The sequence below is a fragment of the Dicentrarchus labrax genome, unplaced genomic scaffold (assembly GCF_905237075.1).
Source record: "Dicentrarchus labrax unplaced genomic scaffold, dlabrax2021, whole genome shotgun sequence".
Lineage (NCBI taxonomy): Eukaryota > Metazoa > Chordata > Actinopteri > Moronidae > Dicentrarchus > Dicentrarchus labrax.
In genome coordinates, this window is record NW_026136713.1 from 12,387,965 (window position 1) to 12,408,714 (window position 20,750).

General features: G+C 38.4%; 2 protein-coding genes across 2 annotated transcripts; both read right to left on the reverse strand.

Moving 5' to 3' along the window:
- Nucleotides 1-5,219: 5,219 nt before the first annotated feature.
- Nucleotides 5,220-11,508, reverse strand: LOC127374928 (cell adhesion molecule DSCAM-like). Its single transcript, XM_051420641.1, has 14 exons — nt 11,341-11,508; nt 10,918-11,256; nt 9,998-10,126; nt 9,718-9,885; nt 9,549-9,619; nt 9,226-9,472; nt 9,047-9,133; nt 8,890-8,946; nt 8,377-8,505; nt 8,095-8,259; nt 7,665-7,717; nt 6,088-6,193; nt 5,976-6,006; nt 5,220-5,881 (listed from the first exon to the last, which is right to left on the reverse strand). The coding sequence occupies exons 1-14, from the start codon at nt 11,402-11,404 to the stop codon at nt 5,824-5,826; spliced, it is 1,704 nt and encodes a 567-aa protein (XP_051276601.1). The 5' UTR covers nt 11,405-11,508; the 3' UTR covers nt 5,220-5,823.
- Nucleotides 11,509-17,341: 5,833 nt separating this feature from the next.
- On the reverse strand, nt 17,342-20,411 carry LOC127375024 (hepatitis A virus cellular receptor 1 homolog). The gene is made up of 6 exons (XM_051420808.1): nt 20,276-20,411; nt 19,767-20,105; nt 19,631-19,687; nt 19,408-19,466; nt 18,169-18,268; nt 17,342-18,011 (listed from the first exon to the last, which is right to left on the reverse strand). Exons 1-6 carry the CDS (start codon nt 20,316-20,318, stop codon nt 17,917-17,919), a joined length of 693 nt encoding a protein of 230 aa, XP_051276768.1. The 5' UTR covers nt 20,319-20,411; the 3' UTR covers nt 17,342-17,916.
- Between the last annotated feature and the right edge of the window lie 339 nt (nt 20,412-20,750).

A 20,750-nucleotide genomic window follows, 5' to 3' on the forward strand; every position in this document is an offset into this window, starting at 1 on the left:
CTCATTTCTCTCCCTCTGCTGTGAAGCGAGGCAAGGGGGTTGTGTGTATGGGAACACGAGGGGATAGGATGTGATTATGAGCACAAGCTGACAGACAGAGAGATTGGCGTGTGTGCGTCTGCGGATATGCGTGTGTATCCCCACAGGGCCTTCGGCTCCCTCTGTTCACAGGGACCAACTTAAAAAACACAGCAATGTAAAAACACGCAGACAGTTGTACTTTTAGTATTGTTTACTTATTTGGAAAAAGTGCAACAAAGTACTAATTTATTTAAGTAACTGCATCTTAATTCAACACCCGTAAAGAAGTTTCATGCACAAGTTATGTTGCTATGCTTTATCTACTGTAAGATTTTCAAAAGAGGGAAGCAAATATCAGGTCTACAATCCTGAAAATATGTGTGCCTCTCGTCCAAAAGGAATGGCTGGCTGCTTCTCAAACTCTTTCTATCCTTCCCTCTATTTTCTTTCTTGCTTTGCATGTGGGTTCTGTCTATTTACTTATTTGTGTCGCCTCTGAGCTACTCTGACATGCTGCTGCACCTCCATGGTCCTTGGGTGATATGATAGGGCTCGGGGACTTTGGTTTCCTTGCCACTGCTGTGAAACACCATTCAGATGATGAAACTGCGGTGCAGCTGTGTCTGCGGCTCACGGTGGGATGCTGGTGTCTTTGTGGCTCTCTGCGAGGCTGAGGCGAATTCTCACTGATGAAAGAGCCTGCAAATGTGCCTCTTTAGCCCGAGCCCATACATCTTCTCACTGAGAAGCCATTGTGACTGTCATCTGCCTGTGTGTGTGTGTGTGTGTGTGTGTGTGTGTGTGTGTGTTTGGCTTTATGCAGGCAAATAAGTCCACATTATTCGTTTATGATCTTCTTTAACTGCCGCAAACACACCACTACTGTCATTAGCCAATATGCTGTTAATTCATGTGAACAGGCATTGTCGTGCACTGGCGCCGGCAGGGTCACCCTGATACACATGATATGCTTCTATCTGATATTTTACATTAGGCACTATTCATTTAAATAAGTTAATATTTTTAATTAAAGTTTTTGTGAAAGAATATAACAATTGAATAGCCAACCGTGTGTTCTGCTGCCCCAAGATTTTTATTGGCCCCATCTGACCACCCATATGAAAAATGTCTATGGGCGCCACTGTTGGAGTGAAGAAACAGGTTAGACAGTTTGTCAAATTATGTTTCAGTGTATGTGGCACAAATGACAGACAGGTGTCAAAAAGCTTTTTTTTTTTTTCACAAATCTTGCCATGAAGTTTGGATACTGTGAGTCACAGAGAGACTGAAAATAACAGCAAAGATAACCTGGCAAAGCACATTTCCACAGAGTCTTCCCTGAGGTGATGCAAGACTTTAGACAAATGTCTTGTTTGTTCACCACTGAATGGCCATCTTTCAAGAGGTGGCATGCCAGCACAAACACACGCACACACATACTCACAGATTTGCACACAGGAGCAGATCATTTTTCTCCCTCATGGAGTAGGTAGCGAGAATATTACAAACCAAAATCATAACGCATTGCCGTAGGCCAGAGGTCGGACGAGGAGAGGAGAGACAGCTGTGTAATTGAATTACTGCCTGACAGACAAGGGAATAGATAGATAGATAGATAGATAGATAGATAGATAGATAGATAGATAGATGTGTGTGTGTGTATGTGTGTTTGTATGTGTGTATGCGAGAGAGTGACAGCAAAGAGCCTTATCCTCCATTAATAACAGCCACTAATCCCCTGATGTGATTACCTCTCCCTCCCTCCCTCCCTCCTCCTCTACTTTACCCCCTCTCCCTCCATCCTTCCACACTCTTTCTTTCCCATTCAACAGCGCCAGCCACTTGTCTTCCATGGCAGTGCTCAGCTGGTCCAATCCCCTGAACAGATCCAAGACTTCCACTGTGTTCAGCTGCCAGGACGATGGAGGTCTTCCAATTCGACGCCTCTCCTTACTAGAACTCGCCTCTGGGCAGGTGTATAAAAAAGCAGAAGTCAGTGGTGTTAGCGTAGAGAAGGAAGCACATTTAAACAGATTAAGACCCATGCTTCTGTTCAAAGCTCTGACACTTAATTCTGCCTGAATGAGAGGTGACGTGTGATATGAATCGTACAAGATATGGTTTTGGATGTTCAAACGTTTATGGAAATATCTGCAAGCATTAAGGATTATGGGTGTGCAAAGGGAGGCAACAAGCATGTCAGTATAGCTATTTCTGTCCTCAATGACTTGCTGCCAAATACATTTTTTTCCAGCATTTGATAAACTCGCTACATCAATATAAAGTCTAGCGTGTTTCTATGGAAACTTAGACCTCCAGGAAGGTTGAAATTTGCCACTTAGCTTAAGAATAGCTGCTCAGTAATAGCATACAATGATAAATCTTTACAAGGTGTTCAGTTTACATTTTTGCATCATAGAAACAAATACTGTACAATTCTATGCATCCACACATTGTCAAACTTGTGTTTTAACACACAGTGGATAAAAGCATGTATCAAATAACAGTTAAATCTAAAGTGAAACACAGTCGGTTGTATTTCTTCAAACAACTTTAAAACGTATTTTGTCAACAGATTTTGTAAAGTTTTTCAAAGTTGGCTCTTGCTGTAATTTCTTGTATGGCTTGTGAATAATTTGTCCAGCATGACTGAGGAGCAGTAAGAAGTAATCTTGAAAATGAATCTTAATGCCTTTGTAGATGCACAAAAGCATTGTGCATACTGATAACTGAAACTGTCAGACAAATTCTCTTAAACTGTACATACACGCACAACCATGCAGATACACACCAACATGCACAAACAGACACAGACTGATGCAGGTCCCCCGGGGGAGCGACAGCGCAGTACAGCGTTGTACTTGGTTTACTTGGTCTACTTGGTGATGTCTCCATGGAAACTGTTATGTCTGACCTTCAAACATGTGCGCTGCCTTCCATCTGGCTCAGGTTGGCTAATCAGATCACATCAACACACACACAAATGAACCGTCAGATCTCATCATGAATGAAGAGAATTTTTTGAGTGATTGTTAGATTACTGTCCTCCTGAATGAGTGTGTTATCAGCCACTGTAATATCTGGTTGTTATTTTATTTTATTTTTTTACAGCTCACACAAACTTATGGATCTGATTTTAGTATGGTTACTTTGCCGTGTTTTCATTTGCACACTGACAGGCATGCTATAGCTCTAACAAGATGAAAAGTTCCCTTTGAGTCGAAACACGTAGTTTGCAGGGGGTTTTGATGAAGACTTGATTCAATTAGTGCTTCTTTAATAAGAAAACAGTCCATACCCCAGCTTTCACAAACTGCCTCTGTGGTACCCCTTCTCTTTTTTGTTCCACCTCAACTCCCTGCCCCTTTCATTTCTGTTCAATACTCGCATCTGCTCTGCTGATCGCAAATTCATAAGGCGCTCCAGAAGGGCCAACATCTGGCAGCTCCTTAGGCCCAGGGCCGTGCATCCGTTCTGGGGCAACGAGGCCTGGAGACCATCCCCTCCTGCAGAGCTCAGCCTTTGGTGTGTGTGGTACCGTTTCAGAGTCTCCATTTCCTGAGTGCTGTTGCCTTGATGTGGCCAGAACCATAGTGCATGATTTATTACAGTACTAACTCTGTCCCCATTGCTAATACTGCCATTATTATGACCATACACTCCCCCCCTCCTTCCTCAATCTCCCACCTGCAGTCTTACATTGAAGCCTTTACCAGATACAGCTGACAAAGCTCTGCGTGGCTTACATAAGGAGCCTTGTGTTGTTTGCCTTAATGGATGTTTGGTCTCAGTAGAAGATGTTTAAAGAGAGCGGAGGAGCCACGCTGTGAGTGAGGTGACAGAATTGTTGGGGAGATGACACATTGTTAATCAACTGCAGGTCAGCGAGATCAGCTGTTTCCATTTCTGTCCCAACTCCTCGTACTTGTTGGATTGACTACTGGTTTGTTTCCTCGTGTGGTTTACGGGTGGCATGCATGGTCCAAGGGGAACCAGTAAGAGTGGGGGTGGAGGTGGCTGGGGGGTAAATAGTTTTTTGGCTGTGTGGCCAAATCAAAGCAACCTCATCAAAGTCATCCAACCAGTGCTTCCCACAACCTTCCTTGCCTCTTGTCGTCTGTTTATGTAAGCGCCATGCAGTGTAATCAGCAGGGCTTGAACAGAGAGGAAGATGGATGAAAGGATGAAGAGGATGGAGAGGTGTAGAGATGGAGGAAAGCACCAGAACCGGAAGGCTCTGGTTTTTTGTGTAAGCAAAGCCAGAGTGAAGATGCAGAGGCGAGAGGGAGAAGGGCAGCGGAAGTGAGAGGGGTCCAGAGGATGAGAGGAAGTCAAGACAGGAGGGATGTGGTGGAGTTGTGTTTACGGGCCACGGTCAAACAGCGCACTGTGGCTTTGTGCGTCAGCAGCTCCGAGTTTGTGATGGGTTACCGCTGCAAACCAATAATCAAGCGATATTTACACCACTGTAGACAATTAGTCAATTTCTCAGGAAGTGTGACACTTAAGCATGTGAATGCAGAAGCAACAAAAACAACAGTTCATTCATCGGTGGCTTTGTTGCAGGCCTTCCTTATAAATAGACATAAACAAGCAGGAAGTGGAAGCTCTTTTTTAAACACCCACATTCATACACATACAAACATTGATCACTATTGTGGTCCCCGCTGAGACTCAAGCTTGGGTATCCCCCCCTCCTGTGAGGAGACTCCCTCGCAGGCAGCTGCCTCAAAGCTCCACAGAGGTAGGTATCACATCTCCTCCTCTTCCTCATCTCCTTAATTAGGACAATTAAGAGATTTACAGGACAGATGGAATGAAATCCATCTGGCTGCAGTGCCTGCCCCTGAGGACTGCTCCGTGGATGATGAGGTGAGATCTAAATGTGAGTGCTGGAGAGTTACAGCAACTCACTGGTGGGGCTCTGGTGCCCTCTTGTGGTTGGAGGTGGAAACTGGTGGTCGTTGGTTGGAAGAGATGTGGACACAAGTATCTATTTTATTTAGATAATAATAATAATAAATGGAGTTTAGTGTTTAGTTTTAATTGAAAGAACAGATTTTAAAATGACGTACATATTCTGACTGTAGGCTATTGAGTTTTAATGAAGAATAATGACATTTTCTTTAATTGAAAAGATTTTAATCAGAGGAGCCATTTGTATAATTTTAGCTATAATTTAAAAAAAAAAATTAAAATGGGAATCAGTCAAAGTTTATTCTCAAAACTGCATTCATAAACCCTCTTTCATCACGTATGTATTTGTGATTTATATCTGTCTAATCTGTTGTGTCAACATGACACAAAATGTTTTTTGGTCCAATAATATAATAACAATTTGGACGTTTATTATATATTATAAAGGAAAATTAGCAAAGATGTGTTACCATTTGATTACAGATAAAGTCACATAAAAACAGAGCAGAACTTACTTATTGACCTGTTGATGGTTATAAGTGTAAACTTTATAATCAAACACACACACACACATATATATGTATATAGTTAGAAAAAGAGAAAGAGGGAAATAAAAAGACACATTTTGACCTGTCAATGGTTGCAACAAGAAAACACTAACCCAACAGGCTAGCATTGTTGTGATTATACCTTCTGTGAGTGTTTACAAAGTAAAGATTAGTTTGAATCAACAGGTGAAGTTGTAGCAGATTTGGCTTCTTTCCTCAATGACACATGAACAGAAATATACAATCTCCCTCGGCGCATTTCTTATAAGAATTTAAAGTACAAATAGTGGAATTTGTGAGTTTCTAGGCTTAAAGTGAAGAATAACTGAGAGTTATTTCACAGCTCCTGTAGTGACTCAGCTCCTCTGTAACGTAGCGCTCCGCCGGTCAGCCACCTGCACACAACAACAAAAATGCCATTGTTCACTCCGGCAGACGGAAATTAAGTGTTTATAAGTGGCTTAATTCTCTAAATGTGCGACCGCTCACATGTTCAGGGTGCCCTTTTTCTGTGTTACACCTAGAAACGGAGAGAGCGGGAATCAAATTAAAAGCACATTTAAATAAATAGTTCAAGTCAAGTTCACCGTCGAGCACTCACGTCTAATTTGCCATGCGGTTACTATGGCAACAGCGACCACCACCAGCACCACCGGCACCACGATGGCGGCCAGGTGACCGCCCTGACTCTCCTCCTCGACGCTCGCCTGGCAGAGAGGGATTCAACAACAACAACAACAGTTCAACTCCACCTAGATAGATATAGTTATATAACAAGTGTCTGCTTTACGGGGACACATTAGCATTCAATTGGAGAAGTGTTTTCTGGCCACTTCATGAGTGTAAAGTCCAATATTCACTCTGCTTTTAGCAGGTTTTGGTTTTTACCAGATAAACAGCTCAACTTATTGTAGCTTTCCACTGCCTTTGCCTTTTGCTGGATGGGTAGAGTTGGTGTATCAGAGAAACAATGAGCAACAAGAGACTAAAGCTCTATATAGCTATTATTAACTTTGACATTATGTGATTGATATTCAGTGGTGAAATGTAGTTAACTAGTATATTTACTGTACTGCAGGGTAAATTTGAGCGATACTTGTACTTTACTTTAGTCTTTTCTTTACATGCCACTGTGTATTTACACTTCACTACCATTATCTTACAGCTATAGTCTGTAATTAGTTTACAAATTAAGATTTTTGCATACAAAGAGCTTATAAAAAATTATGTTCTCTTTAGGGCTGCACGATATGGTAAAAAAAAGAGTCTTATTGTGGTTATTTTGACAGATATTGCGATTGCAATATTATTTGCGATTAGTGTGGGGATGATCATTTTTGCATCACAATTAAATTTTTTACTGATAAAAACTAATAAAGTCATGATAATGTGACATTTTAAAAAAAAAAATTTACATCTGGAGAACAAAATTAGTAGGTCAAACTACAGTACTTAAGTATAATGCTGTTTGACGCACATTTTATCTTTATCAGAAGATTACAGCTTCTGCAATTTGGTTATTGCACTTGGCCATATTGTGAGTAATTGTGCATTAATTGTGTGGTTTCGTTATACATTTAACTACCCCACAATATTCAAGTACAGCTGAAATGATTATTTGACAGGAAATTTATTTGGCAACATTCTTAATAATTGTTTAAGTCATTTTTTATACAAAAACATTTCAAGGTTCCAGCTTCACACATGTGAGGATTTACTGCCTTTCCTTGTAATTATTTTAATATGTTTTAATATTGTCCTAGTCTGAAGAAATACTGGACAAAACAAGCCTCGTGAAGGTGTCACTTTGGGCTCTTGGTTGTAACCAAAAAATATTTCATTTTCTGAATTTGTAAGTAAAGTAAGTAAGTAAATAAGTAAGTAAGTAAGTAAGCAATTTTGAAGTAAAGTAACTAAACAATGAATCAGTTAATCAAAAAAAAATAAACAACTCGACCTCATCCAACAGTAAATCTTTACATGAGTAATATTAATTATTGTATAATAGTCACAGGGGGCATTTTCCTACACTGTTCTTCTACTTCTGATATTTTTTATGATTAAACTAAAAATACTTTTACTCAAGTAACACTTTCAATGCAGGATATTTACTTATGTTAAGGATCTGAATACTTCCTCAATAGCTGTTATTACTGTAGTCCTTGGTTTCATACTTACAGCAGCATGTGTGTCAGTAGATACGGTGGTAACAAGATTATCCACGTGATTACCTGTCAGGCACAACCACAGAGTAAAGTAGCTAAGAGGAAGTTTTGAAAGTGTTGTTAAGCATACAAAAACAATACTAACAAAAGAAGTGAGAAGATATCAGGCCCCATAAAGTGTGTTTCCAGTGGTCTGAGGAACTGTGATTGTGTTAGTTATTTATATTTTTGCCTTACTGAGTGTGAATAAGGTCCATTACTTCTGCTCTTAAGGAAACAGATCACATAGAACCAATTATATTATTATTAATGATCCACGGTAAAGACTTAAATAATGAAAACATAAATCTAATGTTATAATGCACCACAGAAACATACAATTAAGAATCAATCAATCAATCAATCAATCAATCAATCAATCAATCAATCATTAAAAACAGCACCTCTTTCTCCTGTGGTGATGGTGAGGACATTGCTAGCTTTACTGGTGCCCAGATTGTTCTTGGCAAACATGCGGATGTTGTATGTTAAGGGGTTTATCTCAATTATCGTGGCCTCTGTCTGGTCAGGGCTGAAGTCTATAACGGTCTTTTTGTAATCCCACGAGGCTGTGGGAAAAAACAAAATATATAATTTTAAACACCAAAAGGATGTAGTGTAGCTTTCACAGTTTAATTACAGTGAAGTGGTCAAGATTTAATTACTCCATTGAATTTTTCTCTTACCACTAACTGCTTTATACTCCAGGTAATACCCAGTAATGGGGCTGTCACCTTCAAACCCAGGAGTCCATAAAAGAGAAATTGTATTATCTTTGACCTCTTTTAACTCAAGCACTGGGGGATCCGGGGGCACTAGGAGACACACAGGAGAGACATTTAGCAAAGATTGAACCATTTTTCTTTATAGAGTTTAGTATAATTTTGTGGATTTGAACTGCAGAAAGACAGATTGTGATGATCATATAATGTACACAAAAATCCTGGAGCTGTGAATAATAGATCTACTTCTATAGGACACTAGAACAACACCCATTGAAGTTGGGCACAAGTTAATTCTGATGTAATGTCTGAAACAATAGCTTTTAACAGTTTCTTTATGACCTAATGTCAAATTGTTTGTGATTTTCATGTTGGAAGACACATTTTCTTGGACTGAATGGCGGATAAATGTTTCCTTTAAAATTGTTTCACCAATTAATGGGAAGCTAAAAACTCTGTATGGAACACATGAAGTACCTGAAGTGAAACTGGTGGTTTGGTCTGCCCAGACTGTGGCAGCATCGACAGGCTCAGCTGTTGAAGTTGTGTGAAATTGGGACAGAAATAATCAGTGATTATCAATTTATTTTGTTATATTTCTCCAGATGAGTATCACCAATCCAATAACACATACCTGAAGTGATACTTGTAGTCTCTTGTATCCACATTGTGGCGGCAGTGGTTGTAGACTTACTAGTCGATACGGTTGAAGTTGTGTGAACTTGAAACAGAATAAAATATGTTTTCCAATCTGTGTAAATGTCACTTGATATTAAACTGACATCATAATATTAATTAACTTCATGTTTTTACCCTCTTCCAGAGTGGAGCAGAGAGGCGCAGTTGAGGCAGGTCCGATCCCCGCGTTTGTTTTGGCCTGTATAAGCACGCCGTAATTGGTAGAAGGCTTCAGGTTGGTCAGAACGACGCTCTCTAGTTCCCGCGTGGCGGCCACATTTAAGTGCTGCCACCTTTTGAACTGTCTGGCTGTGGCGTCATATTCTCTGTAGCTAATGCTGTAACTCCGAAGAACCCCATTTCTGAGATCGGACCTTGGAGGCTAGTCAAGAGAAAATATTCTTAGAGGAGGAAAATATTTAACACTCTTTCTTTCTAGATGCAGTTTCAAAATTTACCATCCAAGTGACTCTGATGCTGTGACAAGTGAGGCTCTCCAGCTTCATATTCAGGGGTGGACCGTCTGGTGCTGTAGGCAAAACAAACTTTAAAGGCCATCCATCAAAAAAAATAAGTTCTGCATAATTCAAATTATTTATAAAAACAATAAAAAGTGACCGACTTTACCTGCTTCTTTTGTTGTGACTGTCAGAACATTGCTGGGCTCGCTCATGCCCACACTGTTGAAAGCAAACATGCGAAGGCTGTAGGTCTTGGCAGGATGCAAGTCTACCAAGGTCAGCTGAGTCAGATCAGGATTTGAGACTTCAGTTGTTACTGCAGTATCCCAGGACGCTGTGCAACCAGAATCCATAGATAAGATGCATTCTCCAATTTTAAAACAATACAATTCGCTGCCTATGTCCAACTTCAATTAAGATTATCGGGATTGTTTCTTTGTACTTACCCTGTTTGTTTTTGAGATCGATCCTGTAGGTTGTAATTGGTCTGCCGCCATCAAACACAGGAGTCCAGCGGACAGTGACAGTTCTTTCCTTCACCTCTCTTGTCTCCACCTTCAGAGGATTAGGGCGTACTGAAAAGAGAGAAAAAAAATAAATACAATGCTACGGGGGTGGAAGAAGTACTCAGATCTTTTACTTTATATTCTGTTACAAGCTAAAATCCTGTATTCAAGTTACTTTAAGTTTCTTCAGTAAAAGTACAAAAGAATAGAAATATTCTACCATAAGTAAAAGTACCGATTATGCAGACTGGCACATTTCAGTATATTGTATACTATCTTATTGTATTATATTTTTTGATTGATTAATGTTTTTGTATTAATTTAATGTTGCAGTTGGTAAAGGTGGGACTAATTTGAACTACTTTACTTTATCGCCTGGGTCTTGTGAATTTTCCCCCAAGGGATCAATAAACTTTTATCTTAATCTATAATATTATATCATCATTTCTTTGTCGATTACATTTTGTTTTATTACTCGGATCTGCAAAGTAACTATTAACATTAACATTTCTCTCTGAAGTAGACATATAAATCAGCAGAAAATTTAAATACTAAAGTCAAAATGTCTTTTAGTTCATAAATACTTTTTTTACTTTTTTACTTTCCACCACTGCAGGGCTATAAATGTGCTGAAACAATTTGTTGATTAATCAATCAACAGATAAAGAACAACAACATTATTGTCAACATTTGACAATTTAGTGTTTAACTAATTTCTGAAGCTAAATTTGCCAAATGTGATCATTTTTAGACATTTTTCCAACAAGCAGTGAGTCACTGGGTGATTTAAGTAATTAAACATTGAATTTTACTTTTATTTTTTCCCCTCAGAGATCATAATTCCTGCCTGTGGGTCTCACCTGCCACTACCGTCAGAGTCAGATGGTGTTTGTGATCGTTGAACCAGCCTGGTATTTCCACACGGCAACCATACATCCCAGAGTCGGCCTCCTCAACCTGCCGGATGGTCAGCGACACATCACCCCCACCAATATTACCCATGAACAGGTAACGCTCCGACAGTCTGCTCGTCACTGTTGTCCCATCTGACTTGATCACCTCATTGGCACAGCCGCTGTTGGGGATGGCTCCTCGGCCCCAGCATGCAGGTAGCTTGCCGTAACTCTGAGCGTCATAGTTGCATTGCAAAGTGACATCTGTTCCCACTGTGGCTATGATGCCTTCGGCAGACACACAACCTGAAAAAAAGTAGAAAGTCAAATAAGGCAATAAGGAATATTTGGTGAGATATATTAAATAATAACCTTTAATCTTCTTCTTACCTAGGAGTTGACAGAAGAAGAGATTGAAACACAGAGGGAGATGTCTCCTGCCTAGAAAGATCATTTTACTTTCTTGTCTCAGAGTCAGTGGAAGGACTTAATTCACCTGCCTTACGACACTAAAGCACACCACAGTGCGGTTTCAGCTTTAAAATCTTTCCAAATCACATGACAATGTTCTTGATATGCTCACATAAACAACTTCTGCTGGCAGAAGAGGAATGCAGAAAAGACCTGTTTCCTTTTCCCTGGTTTTAGTTCCTTAATCTGGAAGTGGCACACTGTTTCATTTCGATGATTAGACAGAGACAGAATCAAGGTTATCAACACACTGTCTTCACTCTTGTTGTTTGTTCTCAGTCCTTGTGGTGATAGGGACAGAAAGGCATTTATAATGTTTTACAATGTTTTAACCGTTCAAACGCTCTACTTCTTTCTTTGATGAGCAGCTTTGCATCCACACACATTCTGCAGTAAACGGCTGGGAAATCGTTTGTTCCAGTAGAAAATATTCAACATAACTCTCAGAAGACTCTTGACTCTTGGAAACTAACTTCACTGCTAACTTTTTAGTGACAGCATGTGAGCACAAAAACAAAATGGTTTTGGATATATTATCTTTATTTTCATAGACATGTACTCAGTAGGTCCTGAAATGTGACGGAACAGTGATGGAAATAGAAAGTCTGGTTTACTCAAGGGTCATGGACTTTTGTATGTTTCTTAGACTGCTGACTAAACATTTGGGTGAGCTGTTTAGTAACCCAACACACAACTTCCTCTTTGATCAGATATTCTAATCAGTGGTGAGGTGCAGACCTAAAAGAAAGACTGTTGCTTCTCTGATACACTTGGGCTGATCACATACTAACATACTACATACTCAATCTTCATCTACTGCATACTGCCTACTAAATGAACGATTATGCAGACTGTTCACACTGAAGTATCTTCAAACATATGTCTTATCTGAATCACATGACTGTATCGATCACAGTAAGCTCTAGTCTGAGATAAGTCTGACCACTCCAGACTAATCACAAGCTCTAGTTAAATGAAAATAGTTTATCACTAACGTAAGCCAGCCTTTCCACTTACACTCAATGTAATATTTTCTGCTATTGTTTTCAGGCAAATTAAGACAAAAAAGTGGTAGAGGCGCACTAAAGGCTATTGTTTGTGGTTCACGTTTGATTAAAAGAACAATAAAAAATTAAGGTAATATGGAGGTGAGAAACGTCAGGAGGAGGATGTTGCTATTTTAATGTTTGTCTCTGGATATGTAAGTTATCTTATCAAGTTTACCTAAAGTAGTGCTTAACTAAACAGAATAAATATGGAACAGTAGATTGAAATGTTGCTGAAGTCGTCTGCTATGTTGGTTGCAGTGGTCAGTGTTTATATTTACAATCTACACAGTTGATTTCTCAATTCAGATAATCTCATAAGTGAATTTTGTTATGAAATAACGCACGAAAATAGTAAAAAAAAAAAAAACTTTCTACAGTCCGCCATTAACCAATCAGAAGAGATGCTATGCATTATGCGGCGGTTCAGTATATACTCAAATATTCTTGCTGATCTAGTATACATCTGGGCATTCTTTAGCATACACGAAATTCTCATATTATACATTTGAAACACACTACATACTCAATTTGACGTCATACTTATGAATGGTAACAGTACGTTAGTTTGTGATTTCAAACACAGCCTTTGGCTCTGGAAAATCACCACCCACCAAGTGACTGGTTATATCACAGAAAGTCCACAAGTTCCAGTTAGAAAAGTACAACCAACTACTATTTCAAAAATGCAAAGCTTTAGTTATTTTATAATGATATTATAAGACCCAACAGATTTGGACATTTTTGTATACTATCACACCTGTCAAGCTTTACCACATCAAATCCAAATGGATTTATGAGGTAGCTTTACTTATTTGTTTTGAACTTAACTCTGTGAGAGCACCAACTCGTTACATACAGCAACAAGTGTAAAAAGAAAACATGCAGACCCATGACATTTTAAATTCCTGTGAACACTTTCACAATCACACAAAGGGCGTTTCCCACACTGGTTCAGAAAATATGCTTCTCTCCAGATTTTGCTTATTTATAGGAAACATACGATTTCAGGTAACAAGTCAGTTCTTGGAGAAAAAAAAGCTAAAAATGGACAAATATGTCAATATTTGAATTAACAATGTGTTGATTTAAATGGACCCACATTTTGAGATTCAGCATAATGTTTATGACAGCAGCAATTCATAATTTTCACAGAGGAAAACACCAACAAACTGAGGATATTGATGAGAGTATGCCGTATTCAGGGTGGAAACTTCTCCTCTAATATTTTGATAGTAATGTGTTGAGTCCAGAAGGTGGCATTGTGTCCACATGTATAAACTATCCACAACCTTTATATTCCAAGAATGTGTAAAATTAATCTGAATGGCACGTGATACACAAATTATAATCCATTCCACACTTATTCAAAATAAAGACGAGGATTAGGATTATGGTGAAGAAGACAATAACTGCCATCCTGCCAATGTCCCCCACTCCGAGGAAGCCTTTGAATTTTTCCTACAATGAAAATGACCTTTATCAGAAGGGACTGGATCAATTGTAATTGGCACATAATCTTATATACGGTATGTGCCATAAAATATGCAGTATATTCAAATATATATTGTATTTTTTAAACTGTAATGTTGCTTTGTACTCTATGTCTCGCTTCCAGCCTTTACACACTTCCACATAAGTGTACAGTTACATTAAGTTGATCAGTTATTTCAAACTTTTCAGACTGTAATTTCTTCACTTAAGTAAGAGGGAATGCTAAGTGTTGTGGCCATTTTTAGGAAATGCTAAAGGAGGCCAGATGTGCTGAAACATACGTGCCATAACTAGACGTATTTCTGTGATTGAAATACATTTAAAAAACTGCAGGCTGCTATAAGTTCTCTTTCTTAATACTAAAACAGACACACTTCACTGAGGTTTCAATTATAGTCAACTAAGAGTATGTTACCACCTGTAACGTACAATTATCCGTGTGAATTTTGTGCTATGAAAAATTAAAACAAATATAATAATTATGTTTGGAAATAAAACATTTACTGTACAAGAGTTGCAGCAGTTCCAATGCTGGATAATTCTGGGTCAGCTTCTTCTACAATTTTAAGTAAGTTACATAAAGAGTCTGTTAAATAAAGTTAAAATCAAATAAAATATACTGTGTTTCATCCATGCATGTGAAAATAAAAGATGCAAGAAATTTAGATCTGCAGACTATTATTCTGAAATCATTATCATTATGAATTATCTCTGAGTGAGTACAGTCTCTCTTTAAAATAGTTTCTCAAGCTCACCTCGGTTGCTTTGTGTCCTGACTGTGGCCGCAAATTTCAAATTTACTTTGAAATGGTTAGAGAAAAATGTATTTTCCAACCTCATTACTACCTGAAAATTAAACAGTTATATCATCAGGAAACTCTAGCAGAAATAATTTTGTAGATTTTACTTCGCTATAGCTTTAAATCATATTCAACATGTTAAACAGTTTCACCAAGTCATAAATATCTTAAGTGGCAGCAGGGAAAGCAGACTTAATAGTTTGATTCATAATTTTCTATATTCCAGTGGTTCCTAACCTACCCTCATCCAGAGTGGAGCAAATATCTGTTGAGGTAGGTCCCACTCCTTTTTTGCATTTGTTCTGGGCCGAATAAGCATGAAGTAAATGGTAAGGGCTTCAGGTTGCTCAGGACGATGTTCTCAAGTTCACAGGTGGCTGTCGCACTTTGCTGCTGCCACCTTTTAAACTGCCTTCCTGAAGGGCCATACTCTGTGTAGCTAATGCTGTAACAATGCAGAACCCCATTTCTGTCAGGCTCTCAGAGGTTAGACTCACAACAAAGACTATTTTTAGAGCAGTAAAATATTTTTATATTCAGTACTGAATTTTTTTTTTTTTTTTTCAAATATCAAAAAACAATTTCCAGAAAGCTTTCAAAAGGTTTCACTTTACCTTCCAAGTGACTTTGATGCTGTGAGAAGTGATGGCCTCCAGCTGCAGATCCAGGAGAGGACCCTCTGGTGCTGAAGGGAAAACAGACTTTAGAGAGCTCTTCATCCAAAATATGAGCTAGAAATCTGCATGAAAAAACCGACCTGCCTCTTTCATTGTGACTGTAAGAACATAACTGGTTTTACTCATGCATGTGCTGTTAGAAGCTAACATGAAAAGTTTGTAGGTCTTGGCCTGATGCAAATCCACCAAAATCACTTGGGTCAGTGCAGGATTTGAGAATGTAGTTCACTACAGTATCCCAGGATGCTGTGCAACAGGAAACAATAGATGTATTTACCTGTATGTAAACATGTACATGTACTACCGAAAGTCCAAACTCTATTCAGATGGTTAGGATTATTGTCATCACCCACGATATATTTTAAATAAATCCTATACAATGTGATGGACCTGCCACCATCAAACACAGAACTCAGTGATGGTCCTTTCTTTAACCTCTCTTGTCTCAGTCTCCAACGGGTTTGGAGGTGCTGAAAAGAAAGAAATGCTGAAGAACAGTGCAATAAAAAAAATATATATATAAAATAAAATTTGTCTGTGCTGTCCCAGTAAGAGACAGACCCTCGGACCCAGCATACACAATGCCTGCCGTAGTACTGAGCGTCATAGTTGCATTGCAAAGTGAAATCTTCTCCCACTGTGGCTATGATCCTTTCTGTAGACACACAAGCTGAAAAGGTTTTGAGAGTCTTGTTGAAGTATAATAAGGAACATCAATATCTTGGTAGGATATATGAAATACAAACTTGATCATTGAATTAAAATGCAAATGATTCTAATGACTGTCTTACCTCCAAGTTTACAATAGAGAAGAATGCAACACAGAGGGAGGTGTCTTCTGCCTAGAAAGATTATGTTACTTTCTCAAAGTCAATCGAAGATTTAGTTCACCTGCTAAACGATACTAAACCAAAACACAGTGTGGTTTTAGATTAGAAATCTTTTCAAATCACATGACGCTATCCTTGAATTTTCTCACGCAAACAGCTTCTGCTGACAAATGTAGAAAAGAGCTGTTTCCTTTTCTTTGGTTTTATTTTGATGATTAGACATAGACAGAATCAAGGTTATCAACACTCTGTCTTCACTCTTGTTGTTTGCACTCAATCCTTGAGGAGACAGGGACAGAAAGGCATTTACAACATTTCAACCATTCAAACTCACCTTCTCAATTGGCAGAGCAACCTCTGCATTTGTTACATTAAAAAATAATCAAGATAATCCAAAAGACACTGAAGCTAACTTTAATGCTAACATTTATTGTCATCATGGGAGCACAAACACAAAATGCTTTTGGATATATAATCTTAATCTTCTTCATCTTATATATTTCAGGACCTAATACTCCTGAAATATATATGATGAAAATAGAAAGTGTGGTTTAGGGTCATTGACTCGGAAATATAAATAAGTCAGTATTTTGATTTCCCCCTTAAAGTCTCATGAATGGTGCTAAAAAGAATAACTGATTTATTAACATGTATAGACCATTACATCTGTTGATGTGATAAAAAAAAAGATTTATATTGAGTTAGAGGTAGTTAGATTTAGTTTTTATCTTGGTGATTCAACGATGACACAAGTGGAGGTGGAGGTGGGATTGATCCTGGTCTTCACCCCTGACCTCTTTTTGCTACATGTTTTGCACCCCCAAAACAGGAACAAGATCAGTGTCCGATTGACACTCATATAATACAAGTTCACATAACAAAAGGAGGTGGTACAGAAAGAGAGAGAAACATTAAATGTTTTTCACCTCACTGAGAGAACTGTAGTACAGCATCTATCAACTAACCATCAAAATGTAATTTATGTGGAATTAAAGTTAAGATTGAGCACAGCACAGTGTGTGTAAGTGTGCATTTAGTATTTTAATAAAAGAAAACACAGAGTCTGTCTAAGATGTTGTTTTATTAAACTTTTAATAGGCAAAATCTTTAAGTATACAATTCAGATGTTACTTTGTCAAAACATGTATAGTATGAATAGACATAGACAGATTTCCCCCACACTGTCCTCCCTCTCTGTCCTATCTTCCTCTACCAGAGTCATCAGGGTGGAATCTTCTCTTGATAATAATAATGTGTGTAAGTCCAGTAGGTGGCATTGTGTCCACAAGTATAACCCATTCACAAGCGTTTTGGAGATGTGAGACCAATTTTGCCATGAAAAACAGACAGGCATACAAATAACAGCAAATGAATTAATCCGCAGGATATTTTTGCATATTCTCAGCCACTTATCTTACTCTCAGTATGACTCACACATGTCTTTCTTCATGCTATCTGAGAATAGTGGGACACTGTGAGCTGCTTTACTGGAGAAATAGGTTATATTTCTGCTCTCTTACTGATTAATAGATAATAGTTCAAAAGGTAAACAGCGTCATCACATGGCGAGCAGAGCAGCAGCACATTCAGCTAGCAGTTCCTTATAGAAATTTGCAGACTCCTTTGTTCTCATAATGCAAACCATCACTCAGGCACTGGGATGCATAAATTCATAAATGTTCTCAGCAGTTGAGGCGTTGAGATGAGTCTCGAGAAGTGTCTTCTTCGGCAGACATCGTCTCCCTGGTTTGAAGAAATGCAAACATTAAAATTATATTTTCAGTCTATAAACGAAGGCCCCTCTCACTGACTCCAGCTGTTTAATAGACGCCCACTTTTAATGTGTAAAATTAATCTGAATAGCAAATGAGTCACAAACTATAATCCATTCCACACTTACAGAAAATAAAGACGAGGACGAGGATTATGATTATGGTGGAGAAGAAAATAACTGCCATCCTGCCAATGTTCTCCACTTCCAGGAAGTCTTTGAATTCTTCCTGAAATGAAAATGAACCTTATCGTGAGGGACTGGGTCAGCTATAATTGGCACATACTTTGAAATATGTGCCATAAATATATTTAAAATTGTAATATATTTTTGTATTCTTTATTTCATACTGCCAGCCTAAAACGACACGCACACTTAAACCACATAAAGTTGAAATCCCCACACTTTTCCATTTCAATGACAAGTTCCTAATTAGGATTCAAAATGTGTCACATAATTGTTTAGACAAAATGCTCCTGAAGAAGGCCAGACATGACAAAACATTGGTTATCAGTCATTTTTAAGAGACTGTGTCAGAGCGATGGACTCATTTTAAAGTCTAATTGCAACAACTCCCTAGATTACTTGTGTACAGAAGCTGAGAACAGCCATGCTTGCAATTATTTTTTAATGTCGTTATCTTGAGATTACAAGTTAATTATTTTGCTATCTCGAGAAAACAAGTTTTGTTATCTTGAGATGACGAGATATTCAACCTGTTATCATAAGAAAACAAAACGGTTGTTTCCTCTTATTACTTATAATGTTTATCAGAGATCAGGAGTTCCATGCCAGCGTACATAGATGGGGGATTATAGATGTAGCAATGCATCAACATAATGGTCAGTGCATGGAGGAATGCAACCTACACGGCAGCTAATTTTCATCCAGGAACCAGAAAAAAAAGTCTCGACTTTGCACGGAGAACGAATAGCCTAAATGAACTCTCAGATGTACATTCAGGTAGCAGCTCTTTTCAGTTCTGTTATGAATCCTCCCTGACTGTCAAAGCAAAGATCTTCAGGGTTGAAAACAAGTATGATCAAATTAATCATTTTCAAGTTCTCCACAACTATCCTGTGACCTCAAGAAAAAATATTTCCGTGATAAAACATCTCGTTCTCTCAAGGAATCAGTCTTCAAGATAACAAAATAAAGAACTTATATTGAGATAATAGCACTAAAATAATTGCAACCAGGGCTGTTTTTCACTTCCGTTTTCATATGTCTTATTAAATGCCCTTTCCTTAAATAAACACAAAAGGTCCTCTTGTGCAGTAATTAGTATAATTATCTGTATTAATTTTGTGCATTTTTTAAAAAACAATATATTATATTTCCTCATAATAGCAATAAGCTGAACCATACCTCAGTCGATGCAGCAAAGTCACCAATGCATGTTTCAGGTGTTGATGTTGTCAGTATTTCTGTAAGGAAATGAAAACCATTACTATCACATATAAATTGACATTTATGCTTAAGATTAAATGCAGTTAACTATTACCAAAAAAGAGCTGCATTAAGGTTCACTGGTAAAAAGAGAGAGAATCATCACTTTTTAACATCATTTTTTAATTTATTCACAGCTCACCCTGCATCCAATCAGTCGTAGGTGTCCAGTCCTCAGTAACAGGCTCTTCCACAGCAGCTGGAATAAACAAAATACTTTAAAGCTGCATAACACAGTTCATAATCACCCTGACTGATGATTTTTTTATGAGCATTACCTTCCTCCATGACCAGGTGTTTATTGACCTTACGGTCATTGAACCACCCTGGGATCTCGACCCTGCAGCCGTACGCACCAGCATCGGCCCACTGAGCGTTCATGATGGTCAGGGACACATCTCCGTCTGTCACCCTGCCCAGCAGCTGGTACCTGGGGGACTGCCTGAATTGTACAGCCCCACCTTCAGAGGAGAGGACGGTGTTGGAGCATTTGGAGCTGGGCAACTTCCCTCGTCCCCAGCAGAAACTCAGGACGCCATAAGCTTGGGAGTCATAGCTACAGGGCAAAGTCACATTGTGCCCTAAAAGGCCAATGACTTGACTGAAGGTAGAAGACACTGTGGAAGACATTACTGACTTTGATCAAACTGGATGATACAGATAGCAATTACAATTCTGAAATGTGAAGCCCACAAATGTACCCATCCTCCTGCACACACATCACCACTTTTACACCCACAGGCACTACAAATACAAGAAAACAAAAAAGCACAGAATATTGACTTACCTTGGGTCAGGATTGAGAGGAAAAAATAACAAAGACCACGCATGAGTGTAGGCTACTGTATAACACTGTCCTGAAGTGAGGATAAGATGAATTTATCCCCCCACACACACTCCGACACTGCAACTAGGCACCGAAGGTTTAACTTCCCTTTTTGAAAATCAGGAAGGAAATCAATACTAGTCATGTCTACATTTGGACTTATTCCATTATCTTATTATACAAAATTAGCTCACTGGTTTGGTTTATAAACTACATCTGAGTTCATCACTGTCCAATAAACATCTGCTGTCACCTGTAGCAAGATGACTAAATATGTGGGGACATTTAAAAGTGACCACAAAAATATGATACACACTTAAATAGGAAACATCATGGCTGAGTAAGTGTCATGCTGTTCTCAAAAAGCAGACTTTCTGTTTATAGCTTAGGAGGTCTAATAAAATGAGCTAAATCAACTATCACTCTGGGCTTTTGA

Coding starts and splice junctions, on each gene's coding strand:
- LOC127374928 (XM_051420641.1), bottom strand. CDS start 11,404: ATGATCTTTCTAGGCAGGAGACATCTCCCTCTGTGTTTCAATCTCTTC. Junction 9,134..9,225: donor CTGCTCCACTCTGGAAGAGG/GTAAAAACATGA, acceptor TTCTGTTTCAAG/TTCACACAACTTCAACCGTA. Junction 6,007..6,087: donor AACCGCATGGCAAATTAGAC/GTGAGTGCTCGA, acceptor CTCCGTTTCTAG/GTGTAACACAGAAAAAGGGC.
- LOC127375024 (XM_051420808.1), bottom strand. CDS start 20,318: ATGCGTGGTCTTTGTTATTTTTTCCTCTCAATCCTGACCCAAG. Junction 19,688..19,766: donor ACACCTGGTCATGGAGGAAG/GTAATGCTCATA, acceptor TGTTTATTCCAG/CTGCTGTGGAAGAGCCTGTT. Junction 18,012..18,168: donor CGTCCTCGTCTTTATTTTCT/GTAAGTGTGGAA, acceptor TCTTCAAACCAG/GGAGACGATGTCTGCCGAAG.